The sequence below is a fragment of the Alosa sapidissima genome, chromosome 8 (genome assembly GCF_018492685.1).
Source record: "Alosa sapidissima isolate fAloSap1 chromosome 8, fAloSap1.pri, whole genome shotgun sequence".
In the NCBI taxonomy this organism is placed as follows: domain Eukaryota; kingdom Metazoa; phylum Chordata; class Actinopteri; order Clupeiformes; family Clupeidae; genus Alosa; species Alosa sapidissima.
In genome coordinates, this window is record NC_055964.1 from 35,578,987 (window position 1) to 35,593,349 (window position 14,363).

General features: G+C 40.5%; 2 protein-coding genes and 1 long non-coding RNA gene across 4 annotated transcripts in view; 2 read left to right on the top strand and 1 right to left on the bottom strand.

Moving 5' to 3' along the window:
* The window catches only part of LOC121715170 (major histocompatibility complex class I-related gene protein-like), a 90,648-nt gene extending 80,576 nt beyond the window's left edge, over positions 1-10,072 (bottom strand). Inside the window, exons 1-3 of the mRNA XM_042100612.1 lie at positions 9,689-10,072; positions 5,738-5,986; positions 5,259-5,534 (exon numbers count right to left, since the gene is read on the bottom strand). Coding sequence (XP_041956546.1) covers positions 5,259-5,534; positions 5,738-5,986; positions 9,689-9,743 — 580 coding nt within the window. The 5' untranslated portion in view covers positions 9,744-10,072. The remainder of the gene's footprint in view (positions 1-5,258; positions 5,535-5,737; positions 5,987-9,688) is intronic.
* Positions 1-14,363, top strand: part of LOC121715131 — a 315,706-nt gene that overhangs the window by 113,592 nt on the left and 187,751 nt on the right. The window lies entirely within an intron of this gene.
* LOC121715210 overlaps positions 5,708-14,363 on the top strand; it is a 20,242-nt gene continuing 11,586 nt past the window's right edge. The window contains exons 1-2 of the long non-coding RNA XR_006033564.1: positions 5,708-5,718; positions 11,663-11,669. This is a non-coding gene — a long non-coding RNA (uncharacterized LOC121715210). The remainder of the gene's footprint in view (positions 5,719-11,662; positions 11,670-14,363) is intronic.

Sequence of the window (14,363 nt, forward strand, 5' to 3'; positions counted from 1 at the left end):
TTTACACATACATCACCAAACATGCAGAAAAACCGCTGCAGGTTGATAGTCACTGGAGCCAAGATCTCTCAATTGCACCTAACACAATCAATTGGTCTACAGTCTGGTCAAGGATAGTCCTATCATCGCGTAATCCCAACCATCAGATGATTCATAATTTCATACACAGACTCTACTGCACTCCCCGTAAATTATTTTTAATGAAATTAAACCTATCTCCCAACTGCTATGTTCTTCAGGTACAACAGGAACTTTTGTTCATATGGTCTGGGACTGCCCTGGTGTGAGAGATTTTTGGAGTATGGTCTCCAATAAGATGTCCATAGTACTTGAGCGTACCATCCCTTGTTCCCCAACTATCTTATTGCTTAGTGATTTTACTGGTCTAGACCTGTCTTTGATGCACCAACGCTGGTTCCTGGTAGGCCTAACTGCTGCCACGAAGCTTATAGCACAGAGATGGAAAGCACCTCATGATCTGTCTTATCAACACTGGGTAAATACAGTTATAGATCTGGCTAGGCTGGAGAAATCAGTGGCCATTATGCATGGTGCTCAGGTTAAAAACATTCATTTATGGTCATCCTTTATCGACATTATGTTGGGATAGTAGTCATGGTCTTATGTCCCCTTTCTGCTTACTCTTCCTTCTTCATCTTTTATCTTAATTTGGCATACTAATTTTGTCAACTTTATTGAGCTGTATCAGATAACCGAATCTCTTTCTTTTTGGGCGGGGGCGGGAGGAGCAAGACCTGGGGATGGGGGGGGGGGGGGGGGGGGGGGTGAATGTGGTTGAATGCTGTATGTTGTTTTATTTGATGTGTGTTGTCTTATTTGTTGTCTTAGATGTATTTCAGTTTGTTTATGTGTTTGTTGTATGAAGCAAAATACAATAAAAAATTGATCACAAAAAAAAGGAAGGTTTCTGCCAGGCAAATTCATAGGATTAAGAGAGCAGCTGAAATGCCATTGCAAAGCAGCAAACAGGTATTTGAAGCCGCTGGTGCCTCTGGAGTCCTGCAAACCTCAAGGTGTAGGATCCTCAAGAAGTTTGCAAGTGTGCATAAACCTATTCGACCACCCCTAAACAATGCTCACAAGCAGAAACGGTTGCAGTGGGCTCAGGAATACATGAAGACTAATTTTCAGTTTTGTTTACGGATGAGTGCCGTGCAACCCTAGATGATCCAGATGGATGGAGTAATGGATGGTTGGTGAATGGCCACCATGTCCCAACAAGGCTGAGACGTCAGAAAGGAGGTGGCGGAGTCATGTTTTGGGCCAGAATTAGGCCCCTTTAGGTGTGAAAATGACCTCCGCAAAGTATGTAGAGTTTCTGACTGACCACTTTCTTCTTTGGTACAAAAAGAAGAACCGTGCCTTCCGTAGCAAAATCATCTTTATGCATGACAATGCACCATCTCATGCTGCAAAGAATACCTCTGGGCCATTGGCTGCTATGGGCATAAAAGGAGAGAAACTCATGGTGTGGCCTCCATCTTCCCCTGACCTCAACCCTATTAAGAACCTTTGGAGCATCATCAAGCAAAAGATCTATGAGGGTGGGAGGCAGTTCACATCCAAGCAGCTCTGGGAGGCTATTCTGACATTCTGGCAGCTCTGGGAGGCTTTTCTGCAAAGACATTAAAGCTGCAGTTGGCAAGTCTGACAGATTGAGGGGACTTATCTAAAATGTTGAATGTTTACAACTCTCATGCCCCTCACCCACTACCACCGAGCACCCTCTCATCGAGTTTGTGCTTGTTATTGCGCACCAGACTGCACCAGACTGTGATTGACATTCAGATCTCACACAGCCCTGCTCTGATTGGACCAGAAGAACCGGGAGCTGTGGATTTTTGCAAAACAAATAACAGGCTCTAGGTGGAGGTAGAAGTGTGTTTTTCCCTAAAACAGGCTGATTTATGTTGTTCTGTCGGAGCATAGTGTTGGTTTCAGTGAATATGATCAAAAAAATCTTGCCAACTGCAGCTTTGAAGCAGAAACTCTCCAAGAACTCACACGTTCAATGGATGCAAAAATTGTGAAGAAGATATATGAAGGGGTCCTATGTTTAATATGTAACTTGGCCTGTTAAGATGTTTTTGATTTAAATAACTTCTGATTTAATTTATATGACCTCCTAATGCTGCAAATTCAACAAATGACCATTTTTAGTACTTTACAACCTATAAAATGTCTTGAAACTGTTGTGCATAATAATTTGGAACAGTGCATTTTTTTTTTAAATACTGTTATCATTGGGAGGTTTGTTCAATAAAATTCAAATTATACTCTAACAGTTGATGACTTGAAAATTATACTGACTCATTTGCATCAACTATTTAGGAAAATCTGAGAAAAATGTAATTTGCATAATAATTTGGAACACAGTGTAGCACCAGCAAACGTAAAAGGAAATCTATATTTAAGAGAGAAGGTAAACGTAAAAGGAAATCTATATTTAAGAGAGAAGGTAAACGTAAAAGGAAATCTATATTTAAGAGAGAAGGTAAACGTAAAAGGAAATCAATTGCGAAAAATGGCTGAAAGAGAAGAAGCGAAAACGAGAGTCATCCAGGCGACAACTGAAGAACCAGGCGACGCTTTCCAGCGTTGGCGACAACTGAAGAACCAGGCGACGCTTTCCAACGTTGGCGACAACTGAAGAACCAGGAAGGTCTACAAACAGATTCTGCTGTGGCATTTTCTCTGCTGGACAGGTGAGAAGCTGAGGAACTATTAATCCGCGCAGACATGTTATGGAGTATTTTTGTCATTTACACGACAGTAAAACCACAAAGCTAACGGGTCTTTATGGGCTTTTGCCGTCAGCATATTAGCAACTACATGTGGCTAACACAAACAATTGCAGTATAGTGGTCCTGGCGATTGGCTTGTAATCTTTTATAGTCAAAGTCTCTTAGTTCATAAGTCTGTATTTTCTTATGTACTGTATTTAAAATCATGCGCCTTCAGGCATTTGTGGAACTAGTAACTACAACCCTTTAGGAGGTCAATAAAGAATTTAGATCTAGCTAGCTAACTAACCTGCTTGGGGGGGAAGCTGATGTGAGCGATTGTATGTACTGTATTATGGAGACTAGAGCTCGTATAGTGCTAGCCTGACTTGCTCTCGTGCATCTGAGTTTTCGCTCGTGCATGATTGCGCGTTCATGTTCTTCGAGTGGGTGGAGTCAGGGCCAGAGTTGGAGGAAAGAGGGTAGGACCATTTGAATTGTTTATTTTCAAAATCTGCCGGCCGTTTTGCGAATCCCATACCCTTAAAATATCTTAGTGTCACATAATCATCTGTTAGGCCTACTGTGTGTACGTCACCACTGGAATTAAAAAAATTTTTTGAAGAGGACAGACATAATTGGCAACTGGTAAAGAGAGATAGCCATGATTATAACGGCTTAATTGGGCTAATAACCTACTGGACGCTGTAGCGTTGTCAACCTATTCACAAGTAACATATTAAATTAATTAAAATATTAGCATTTTGGTATCATCCAATATTATGCAAATATTGATAACAAAACTCAAGCTTGATCTGTGTATGCAGTAGCCTATAGGCCTAAAAACAAAAGTAGCCTGAGCAGCAGATCAGCCAGTCCCCTGCTGAAAATGATGAGCCCGAAATTAACTATGGCTATAGGGACAAGTAGAAAGGATAATAGAGTTAACCATATGAATTAAAGTTATTTTATGGAAGAAAGAACAGTAGGCTAGGACAGCAGTAGGCTACATGATCAACCTATATGGCTTGTTTGCTCAGAAGTGGGTGTAGTAAAGAAGCAAATCACCAAACAACAACATGATAGCTGACCCATGCAGAAAAAAACATGTAAACAATACAGTAGTTCAATATGCCTCTTAGTGGAATTGTGGGATACATTTCAAATGCTTTATTTCTTCCTTCCTGTTTTTGTTAACTTATCAACCTATCCTTGTGGAATAGTGGAATATTAGCCTATAATAAAAACTACAGGATTTATCCAATTTCCACCACCACTAAAAAAGTGGGCCGGTCTTGGGCCTGAAACTCCCGGGCTGAAAAGTGGCCCCACTCCGGCCCTGACTAGATCTGTCAGAGTTAAATAGCATAGCTCATTGTATGAGCAGTGGAACTATTTTGTTGATACACAAATATCGACTGTACACAATACTGTATACTGTACACACTCTGAGCCTCTGGGTATTTCCAATCAGCACAATTGCATTGATTTGTCACACATTTTACCAGTAGGCAGGTCTGAACTTTAATAACCTAAAGGTCTCAAATAAGTATTTAAGTGAAATCAGTAAGACCTATTTCACCTGTTCGGGTCCTCCTCCATAGGACAAAGGCCCCGACACCAACTCCAGCAAGACACAGTAACCCAGCAGCAATAAGCACGGAGGGCACTATGGATGTGGTGACTGAATCCCACTCATGATCTGCCCAGAGAGTACAGGAGTATGAGGGTTCAACCATCAAAGGAGACACAGACATCAAAACTAAACACAACATACACCTGATACTAAAACAACAAACTACAAACTACACTACAAAGCATATATCCAACATTCCATATTTGTAAACCAATAATACCTAAACTGATGTCCAGCTTGTTGTCCAGGCTGAGGTGTTCAGCTGTGCAGGTGTAGTGGTGATGCTGTAGTTCCTCTGCACTGACCTCCAGGCTCTTCCTCATCTGGTACGTCTCATCTCCATTAGGTAGCAGTTCCCCCCCAGTGATCTGGTGGTCAGACACAGGCTGGCCGTCTCTGAGCAGGGTCAGGTTGATGTGACGAGGGTAGAAACCAGTGGCCAGACAGGTCACTTTGGCCCCACCAGGGTCTGGAAGTGTCTTCTGGAGGAGCCTGACTCTGGGATTCACTGTGAAATGTAGCCATAAATACAGTACAGAAGAAATCTTCCTTAATGGATCACTAGTTTCAGTCACTTTGGTGCATTTCTCTGACCATCATTAATGTTTGCACAATAGTTAGTGCATTTCTCAAAACAATTAACACTACACCCAGTAGAGGATTACTCTGGGCTTCACTGTGAAATGTAGTCATAAATACAGCATACAACAAGTCATTCTTAAAATGGATCACTGTTAAAGGAGAAAAACACAATCCATACACAATCGAAATATGTCTACAGAGTACTGTTTTTGCACAACTATCAATAATGGTTATGGTTTATGGTTATGGGATTTGGCAGATGCTTTTGTCCAAAGCCAATAAGCAAATAATCTTACTCTTTTTAAGAACACGATTCTTCTCTTTCTCCAGGTTTGTCTTGAGGGTTTCAATGCACAAGGGATGGTAATATGCAAAAGCTATATGCACACTCACAACCCATATACCATCCACTGCATCTGGCCACACCTGGTCAGTATAAAGGCTGTCAGATTGTGGATTGTAATAACGGACATCTCCAATTGCCCCGTTGAATGCATCTTTGTGTGTTAAAGTTCCTATGTCCTCATTTTCCTGTAACTGACATCCCAAAATTCTCTGTAGAACATGAAAACCTCAGGAAGCACAAGAAAGACAGATGTTGAGACACAAAAATCCATATATGAACTGCTACATCACTATCATTTTTTTCTGAGTTTAACATTAATTATGTAAATATAACTCTTATTTCAATGTCTCGTCTTTCTCTTCTACTGTTTCTACACTATACAGTAGATGTTGCTAAAAGGTACTTTGCCAGTCAAATACTTTGACTCACTGTTTGTGTGGTTTAGAAGCTGTCTCAGATAGGATGCTCTAGATCTCATACATTCATAGTTGATTCCATGAGGAACATATCCCAGGTCAGGTGTTCTCTCCGGACCATTCAGACCTCTGTGTACAACCTTGTTGTCATTTGAGTCGTAATATGCAAACGGGATGTCATCCAGCATAAATATAGCCTGGTATTCTGGAAATGGAGTCTCACCCTTTATGAATGTGCTGAACATCCAAAAAGAATGAGAACCTGTAGAAGAAAAGGTGTATAAACTTGGTGAATCACTGCATGGAAAATTACCCCCCCGATTACATCATGTATGAGACAAATCAAGAATCATCTTGATTCACGCCTCTCTCTTTCAACCAGTTATTCATCTAGCACGGATATAGATGTACCAAATAAATCACTCTGCAGAAATAAATCACGATTGTCAATTTTCTCAATCACCAACTCCATACTCCTACTCTTGCAACTCATGCTATGTGTACAGTACGTAAGTGAGTGTGTGCATGTATGTTTGAGCTTCTATGTGTATGTGTGTTTCTGAGTGTGTGTGTGTGTGTGGTTTTACTGGTTTATGAGTGTGTGTGTGTGTATGTGTGGGTGTGACAGGCCTCACTTTTTTCATGTTTAGGGTGTGTCTGATTTCTTATTTCTTATTTTAGGAACAAGAAAATTGGTCCCTGCGCCAGGCGCATTATTTAAAAGAGTTGTTCTTATGTTTCATAATTAGTCATGAGTGTTTTTTGGGTGTGACATACAGTAAACCAATGAGAGTGACATCTGCCATTCTCCTTAAGAGCAAGGAACACAAAATCAAACAGGATGTTGGTATTTTGACGACAAGTGAATATATCTCTGCAGAAGAAATCTGCTTGCACACATCACAGTGTATGCAACACCATGACTCCACTAAATCTTGCTTGGTAACACTTTACTTGACAGTATCGACATAAGAGTGACATGACACTGTCATGACACATGAACCCTAACCCAAAACCTAACCCTAATCCTAACCTCTAACCCTAATCCTAACCCTAACTTGTTATAACAAAAAACGAATGTCACTTGTCAACAGAAGCGTTATGTCATAAACGTTTATGACTTGTTTATGACACGTTCATGACAGTGTCATGTCACTCTTATGTCGATACTGTCAAGTAAAGTGTAACCACATGCTTTTCTAAAATGTGTGTGTGACAAGCAGAGTATAGCCTACACGTATCTGCACTCACATAGTATTTGAACTCATAGGCAATGACAAACCTAAATTTACCCTTGGCAGGGGCAGGAGTCTGGTTTAAACCAGCAACCCAAGTTGCATGAGCCCCGGGGTTTCTGTGGCCCGGGAATCGTTGATCAAAAAGTTATGGAAAAAAACCTCCTATATCACCACCTAGTGATAGAAATGTCATTCATAGTTGATTCCATGAGGAACATATCCCAGGTCAGGTGTTCTCTCCGGACCATTCAGACCTCTGTGTACAACCTTGTTTTCATTTGAGTCGTAATATGCAAACTGGATGTCATCCAGCATAAATATAGCCTGGTATTCTGGGAATGGAGTCTCACCCTTTATGAATGTATTGAACATCCAAAAATAATGTGAACTTGTAAAAGAAAAGGTGTAGAAACTTGGTGGTAGGGTAATAAGCAACCACACAATTTTGTAATGGTGTAAAGGAAAATCTCATAAATGGATTTTGCTAGGAGGCAGTGTCCAGAATGTTGCTAGGATGGTATCAGAATCTTAAGTTACATTTCACCAGAGAGGGTTAAAATGGAGCAAAAATCAAGGATTTTTTAGTGCACCATGTGAAGGGTTTAGTCAAAAGGTTTGTCGATTCAAGAAATGTGTTCAGGCAACTGAGAATTTGTTTCAGAGAATGGATCTAGCGGTTTAATAATTGTGAAAAAGTGTAACATTTTCTCAGCGTGCCTCTGGCCATAGCCTGTATATTAATATGCACTTAAGAATACTTTCCAACATTGGTAGTTTATTTACAAGACGATTTATGCATACAGTACCTTCTAGGGTTGGGTATCATTTGGGTTTTATCCGATACCGGTGCTAAATCGATACTTTTAAAACGGTGCCGAAACGGTGCCTGATCCGGTACTTTGTTTTTAATTTTTTTTTAATTAAAATGGTCTAAAGCATGAATTGCTTTGTTTTATTGATAAGACAAATTTGAACATGAAATGTAACTGTTATATTCAATTGACTATCAATATCTCATTGCTCCTACGAATAATACATTTAAATGTTAAAACAGCTTGCCATGCATGCACACACAATGGTAAGCTTTCAAGTTTACCCAGTGTAGGCGGTTTGCCATAACATAAGGTATGTTAAAACCGCTTGCCATAAAACTGCCAGGTTTTATGGCAATGATTTATTTGCATGGCTAGCCCGATGCCCAAGGCACCCTCATTGAAAACCTGTTGGTAGAAGGAAACAGAGCACATCTTACTACTAACTGGCTAACTAGCGCCAGATTTCGGAGTGCAGGGGACAAGCCGAGATGGGCTATGAGACAAAAGTTCACACTCGGTATCATGTTTCAACACACTTTAGGTCAATATCACACCAAACTTATCCTTTAAGCTAAACAGAAGAGTCTATTCAAAACTAAGAGCTTACAGAAACATAAGTATCAAATCAAAGGTTAAAGTCCATCTTTGTCATTTCCCCCTCACATTATTCACTCCAAGTTGGCCTACCATAACTTACCAACTCTGCACTGTAGACCATAAACTGGCTATTTATATTTTTCTGTAAAATAACCAAATGTATTTGTTCAACTTTATAAAGCAGAATTACGCACTAAGCAACAGTACTTGGAACGTAACACATTTTGTTTGCGCAGGAGAGAGAATGACAGTGATTACAACTTGCACTTGTTGCTGGTTACCAATAATATAAATACTATATATTTTTTGCAAACAACAAAAACAGAAAGGATGGAGACAGCAAAGCTAGAGATGGGCAGGAACCAGGTCAATTGGTAGAAATGCTTGTCAAAACATTAGGAGGAGCTGGATGTGTGGATGAATGAAGCACAAGTATGCTTTACTAATGTTAAGCATGCCACTGTTAAAAGTCACACAGTGGTAAACTAAAAGTAAACCAAAGGTAAATTTAGCCTTTTTAGAGCTATATAAAGTTGACCAAATGAATATAGGCTGTTAGGCGTGAATAAAGTAGGCTACTTTGTTGCTACTGCAACCCTTCCAACGTTAACGGGGACGAATGTTGACATTTTCCAGTATTTTGGGTGAGAAACCCAGAAAATCTCCCTTATTTTTAATGTTCAATGTTGACAGCTATGGAACGAAAGAGAATGCAATGGCGCCAGAAATCACATTCGCTCTAGAATCTTTGCTAATGCCTAGAGGACCCTCAGTATCTCCACTCGAAAGCCACAGTTTATTTAACTCCCTAGGCTACCCTGCAAGAAAGCAGGAAATGAAGGATAAACGTGGTGTGCAGAGGGGTCCCCGAAGTGTGAAGACCGACACAGAGCTACATGGACAAATATGCACCAAACAAGCCACTTTGAAATGTTGCTGTTTTCATGAATATGAAAAAGTTGGGTGACCCTCCCCTCAACAAAGAATAAAAAGACATGACCCTCCCCTATTTTCCTTCGGTGGTCCATTCCATAAATACCGAACGGCCCCTTATAGTGTCATGCGACTCATCTATATGCGAAAAAAAAATTTCCATTGCAGTTTTTTGATATAGTGCTATTTTGATATTTCTCTATTCCATTGCTGTCGGCTTCAGATCTTCTCTGATGCGCACCTGAGCAGAAGAGGTGTGCAAAAGTCTTTTGTTTTCTTGAATTCAGTGTGTGAAAGCCAAAATATCACTAGCAGAATCCCCAGTGTGTGTACCAATACAGTGCAGTGTTTTGGTTAAATAATCCATGAAAACAGCCTTACCTGATTTTACTGTCAAGAAAATCTGGAATAAGTAGAAGAGAAACAGTAGCCTCATGTTGGCGTAAGCATCAATTGTTACTTTCTGTTCAGCTGATGGAATTTTGCTCTTCTAGTTTCTGTCTTTTTCACCCATTGGACTAAATGTGAGATTCTATTCTTCACTGAAACATTTTGTTAGAAAAAACTCCACCCACACTCCAGAAAATGTGCTCTGTTTCCTTGTTGTTATATTCTCACAGTAACACCCCAAACCTGCTGATCAAGTCCAGCCAAGTCAAGGCCAAAAAACCTCTCAAAATTGCATTAAATGTTGACGGCTCTCCTGCTGTCAGATTTAAACACAGCAAAGTAATATTCCATGCCATCAAAGGTCCATCCAAGGTTAGTCTTAAACTAGGGTTACAAGGCATATGGTGTAACGGGACTGAGTCTGTTGTGTTGACTATGTCACATGCCTCTTGGCAAATACAAAAAATAACAATATTCAGATCAGGGACATGCAGAGACCTTTTGATGGGCAGGGGCTCAAATTCAAAAAAGGGCACAAGGAACAAGATTTGTTAACAATATATGTCATCTTTATTTTAATTACCCTTGTTCAAACAAAATGTTGAGGAGAGTTGAGCTTTGGAAAAAGTAGCCTACAATTATTTTCGCCTTCTTAACTTGAATGACACTAAAGTGTATGAGAACTTCTAGTTTAATTTGATACCCTGGTCGCCATCCAAGCCTTAGAATTTATCTCAATAGGCTACAGAGGATACAGCAGATTAAACTCAATAGCGGAGTAACCGCGACAATTGCGTTGATTTTATTTTTAATGCGAACACCTTAATTTTGACAGCCCTCTCTCAGCCTTGTCTCGGGTACGCTGGCGATTACGCCGCTCCATCAGGCATCGTTTGTCTTGTGCGTCTTTTGTAAATTTGTTTGTTTGTCTTGATGTCATGGGAACGCTGGCGACTACGCTGCTCTGTCTGGCATTTTGTCTTACGCGTAAATGTAATGTATGTTATCTTATTTATTTATTTTACTTTGTTTTATTTAATTTATAGGCCTAGACCTAGACCTAGGCTATACTTTTTTTTCTCTCTCTTTTTACATCTTGTTACTTCATTGTTACTGTAATCTCGGCTTCATTGAATATGAGGGCTTCCCTCAATGACCCCCCGAGAATAAAGAAAGGTTGAATGAATGAATGAATGAATGAATGAATCTTGGAACACTCTTGGTATAACTAACTTTTTCACTCAGCCACCAGGATGGCAAATTAATCAGCGACCAAAAGGAATGACTTTTGAGTTTCAAAATTGAAAGTGGGAGTGAAAGAGCTAAACCATGGATACAACCGTAATAGCAACACCAGCAAACATCAAAGAATTGCAGCCGGAAATGTATTTAAACAGCAAAGGTGCACTGTGTTGTCCCTATCTGGACACGGAGAAGTGGTAAATCAACACAAGTCGTATTGTTTTCAACACATTCGTTTTAAGGGTGTACATATAACGGTCCTGGTCAGGGAATTTCCACAACCGCATGGTGACACCCGTATCCTTCATTGTTGTGTTCAGTTATTCTGTTGGAGCATGGTCTCCACTCGTACTTCATGAGTAGGCTACTTATTATGGGGAATGCTGTGCTAGAACAACTCCACCCTCATGCTCCAGATATGTTTCATGATATGACAGCTGCTGAACAGGACTGTAGGTATCAATGGCAAGGATTCAAAGTCATTCACAGTTGACTGCAAAGTGTAAACTACCTCTTGTAAATAAATGGAGATTGATACCATATTTAGTTGACATCTGTGGAGTCAGCCATGCCGTTTGACTTTATTCAGTCCCATATTAGGAAATACCAAAGATCAATGCATTTTAACAGTGAAACTTGGATATGAAATAAAATTAGTATAGTTACCATGTTGTTGGTGTTCAAAACTCAGATTTACAGTATGTCTACCAGAAGTATCCAGAGTACAGGAGTCAGTGTTGCGCGGGTTTGGTCACAAGCGGCCCGCGGTCGCCCGATATTTTAATCAACCCGACCACAACTCGGACCGCGAATATTAATGTAGTGGGTAGGGTGGTTGAGACAGGAAGCGCAGCTTGAAGGCCGTCCCACTGACGCTGATTATTTGGATCAGGTGGTACCAGTAGCGCTTCCTTTTAAATGTGGAGTGAGATGCGGACAGGAGAACAATAATGCGGTGTGCGTTGAAGAGTGAGCTTTGTGGAATAAGCTGTGCAAACAGGAGAACCTCGGCCTGGTGTCTGTGCGTATGGTGACCAGTAAATGGTACACGCAGTTTCAAGTCTACTTTGCTCGCATAATAGCGAGTAGTGAATCCACACTGGTTTGCAGCAACAAGCAACGCTGATGCTGGCGAGAGTGTGCACAGCTATTAGTCATCCACACTGGTATAACTTTATTGGTTCGTCTAATTCATCTTGGCTGGTCTTAAAAACGAGGATTGCCTTCGTCTGTCCAAGCCACTGTTTTTCCTGGAATTAACTATTTCGTTTTATTTCAATTAATGTCTATGTGCCTCGGGAACTTACCACATCTGTTGAATGTTTACTGGGAACTTAGGTGGGCCTAGGGGGAAGCCTGCTGGTGGTAACCTGTTATCTTAAATGTTTTGTTTGTTTCTTTGTCTGCCAGTCATTGTAATACGTGTTCGGCCTGGGAATGGTGCAATATTTCTTATGGGGACAGTGCTTCGTTTGCAGTGCTCACTAGTGTGAAGTGTGAAACGCCGTGTCTGTGTGTACGGCCCATTTGGTGTGAAGTGCCTCTTGCAGATTGGAGTGTTTTTAGATTGTGTATGTGAAGTATTTATTAATGTATTTGACTTTATACACTGTAACTCATCTGGAAGACCTATTCATTCGTTGTTATTTATTGTAGAATTTCATCCACTGTTGCCTATGTGGAACATTTGCTTGTCCTAATTGCCGATCAGTGTATTTATAGTGTCTGTCTAGTGTCTAATAAATGTATATTTTTTGATTACATCAGTTCCATTTATCTTCCTTCATTGGACATAACCTGCCTAGATAGTTTGAGGGAGAGCTCTGTTTGGTGGCCTGGCTTAGCTATACAAATTGTGAGCTTGAGCACCCCCTGGGGGCCACATTAATTAGGACAACGCGATCCGACCCGCTTATTTACAAAATGTGTGCTTTTGGTTATAGCCGGCATACAGTGTGACAGTAGGCCATTTCTGTAAAACAAACTAATTTATTTGCGAAACTTTATGCAGTAGAACTACACGCAGTAGGCATGCAGGACATATGTTTGCGCAGGACAGAGAATGAGAATAAGAGCGCAAGCACGCACGCAACCACCAAGGATTAGAACACTAGGATAAGATTTGAAGGCCATGGACATACATCTTTCTTTCGAAAACAGAAATGGTGAGGCAAGGTAGGCAAGAGATACATTGCTGGTCAAAACGTTAGCGTAAGATCTGGTTTATAATGCTGAATGAAGCACAAAGCTTTACTAAAGCACATCCACTGTTTAAAGTCACAAACACAACGAACTAAGGTAACTTTTATGCATGCGCGAACCTATACCGGTAGATATGGCTGTGTAGTCTGTGCCATAACATTTATTCCTGTAGGCTGCCCGTTTTGGCTGTCATACTTAAATGGCTTCAAGAAGTAGGCCTACATAGACCATATACCATAGTACAAGAAACTTGTACTACTGTCATCTTCTTTAAGAACTTTTCCCAATATTTCCCATAGCCTATATCGCTTTTCCTGAAGGGGTGTCTTTATTATTTTAACTTGCGTCTTTACTGTTGACTTTACTGTATTGATGCTTTACTGTATTGATGCTAGCTAGCCTTCTTGTGATATTTTAAGTAGGCCTATTTGTAGAAAATATATATTTAATTAATTTTAACTGACCCGCCCGCAAATGACCCGAATATCATTAAAATATTTTGTTTACGACTCATAACCGGTCATCCGCGGGCGACCGCTTAATTTCGGGCAGACCGCGCAACACTGACAGGAGTATAAGGACAGACACAGACATCAAAACTAAACACAACATACTGTACACCTGATACTAAAACTACACACTACACTACAAAACATACATCTGACATTCCATAGTTGTAAACCAATAATACCTAAACTGATGCCAGCTTGTTGTCCAAACTGAGGTGTTCAGCTGTGCAGGTGTAGTGTAGTTCCTCTGCACTGACCTGCAGGCTCTTCCTCATCTGGTACGTCTCATCTCCATTAGGTAGCAGCTCCCCCCCAGTGATCTGGTGGTCAGACACAGGCTGACCGTCTCTGAGCAGGGTCAGGTTGATGTGACGGGGGTAGAAATCAGTGGCCAGACAGGTCACTTTGGCTCCTCCAGAGTCTGGGAGTTTCAGGAGAAGCCTGACTCTGGGCTTCACTGTGAAATGTAGTCATAAACACAGTACGGAAGAAGTCTTCCTTAAAATGGATCACTGTTACAGTTTTTCTCAGTCGCTTTGGTGCATTTCTCAGATCATCATTAACATTTGCACAACAGTTAGTGCTTTTCTCAAAACAATTAAACTTGCACTGCAAAGTGGATTACTTGCAAAAGTGTGTATCTTGCTCAACATGCTTAGTCTATGTCTCAAAAGCAAGTATTTATACCAATGAAACTTTCAGTGCAATCAAGA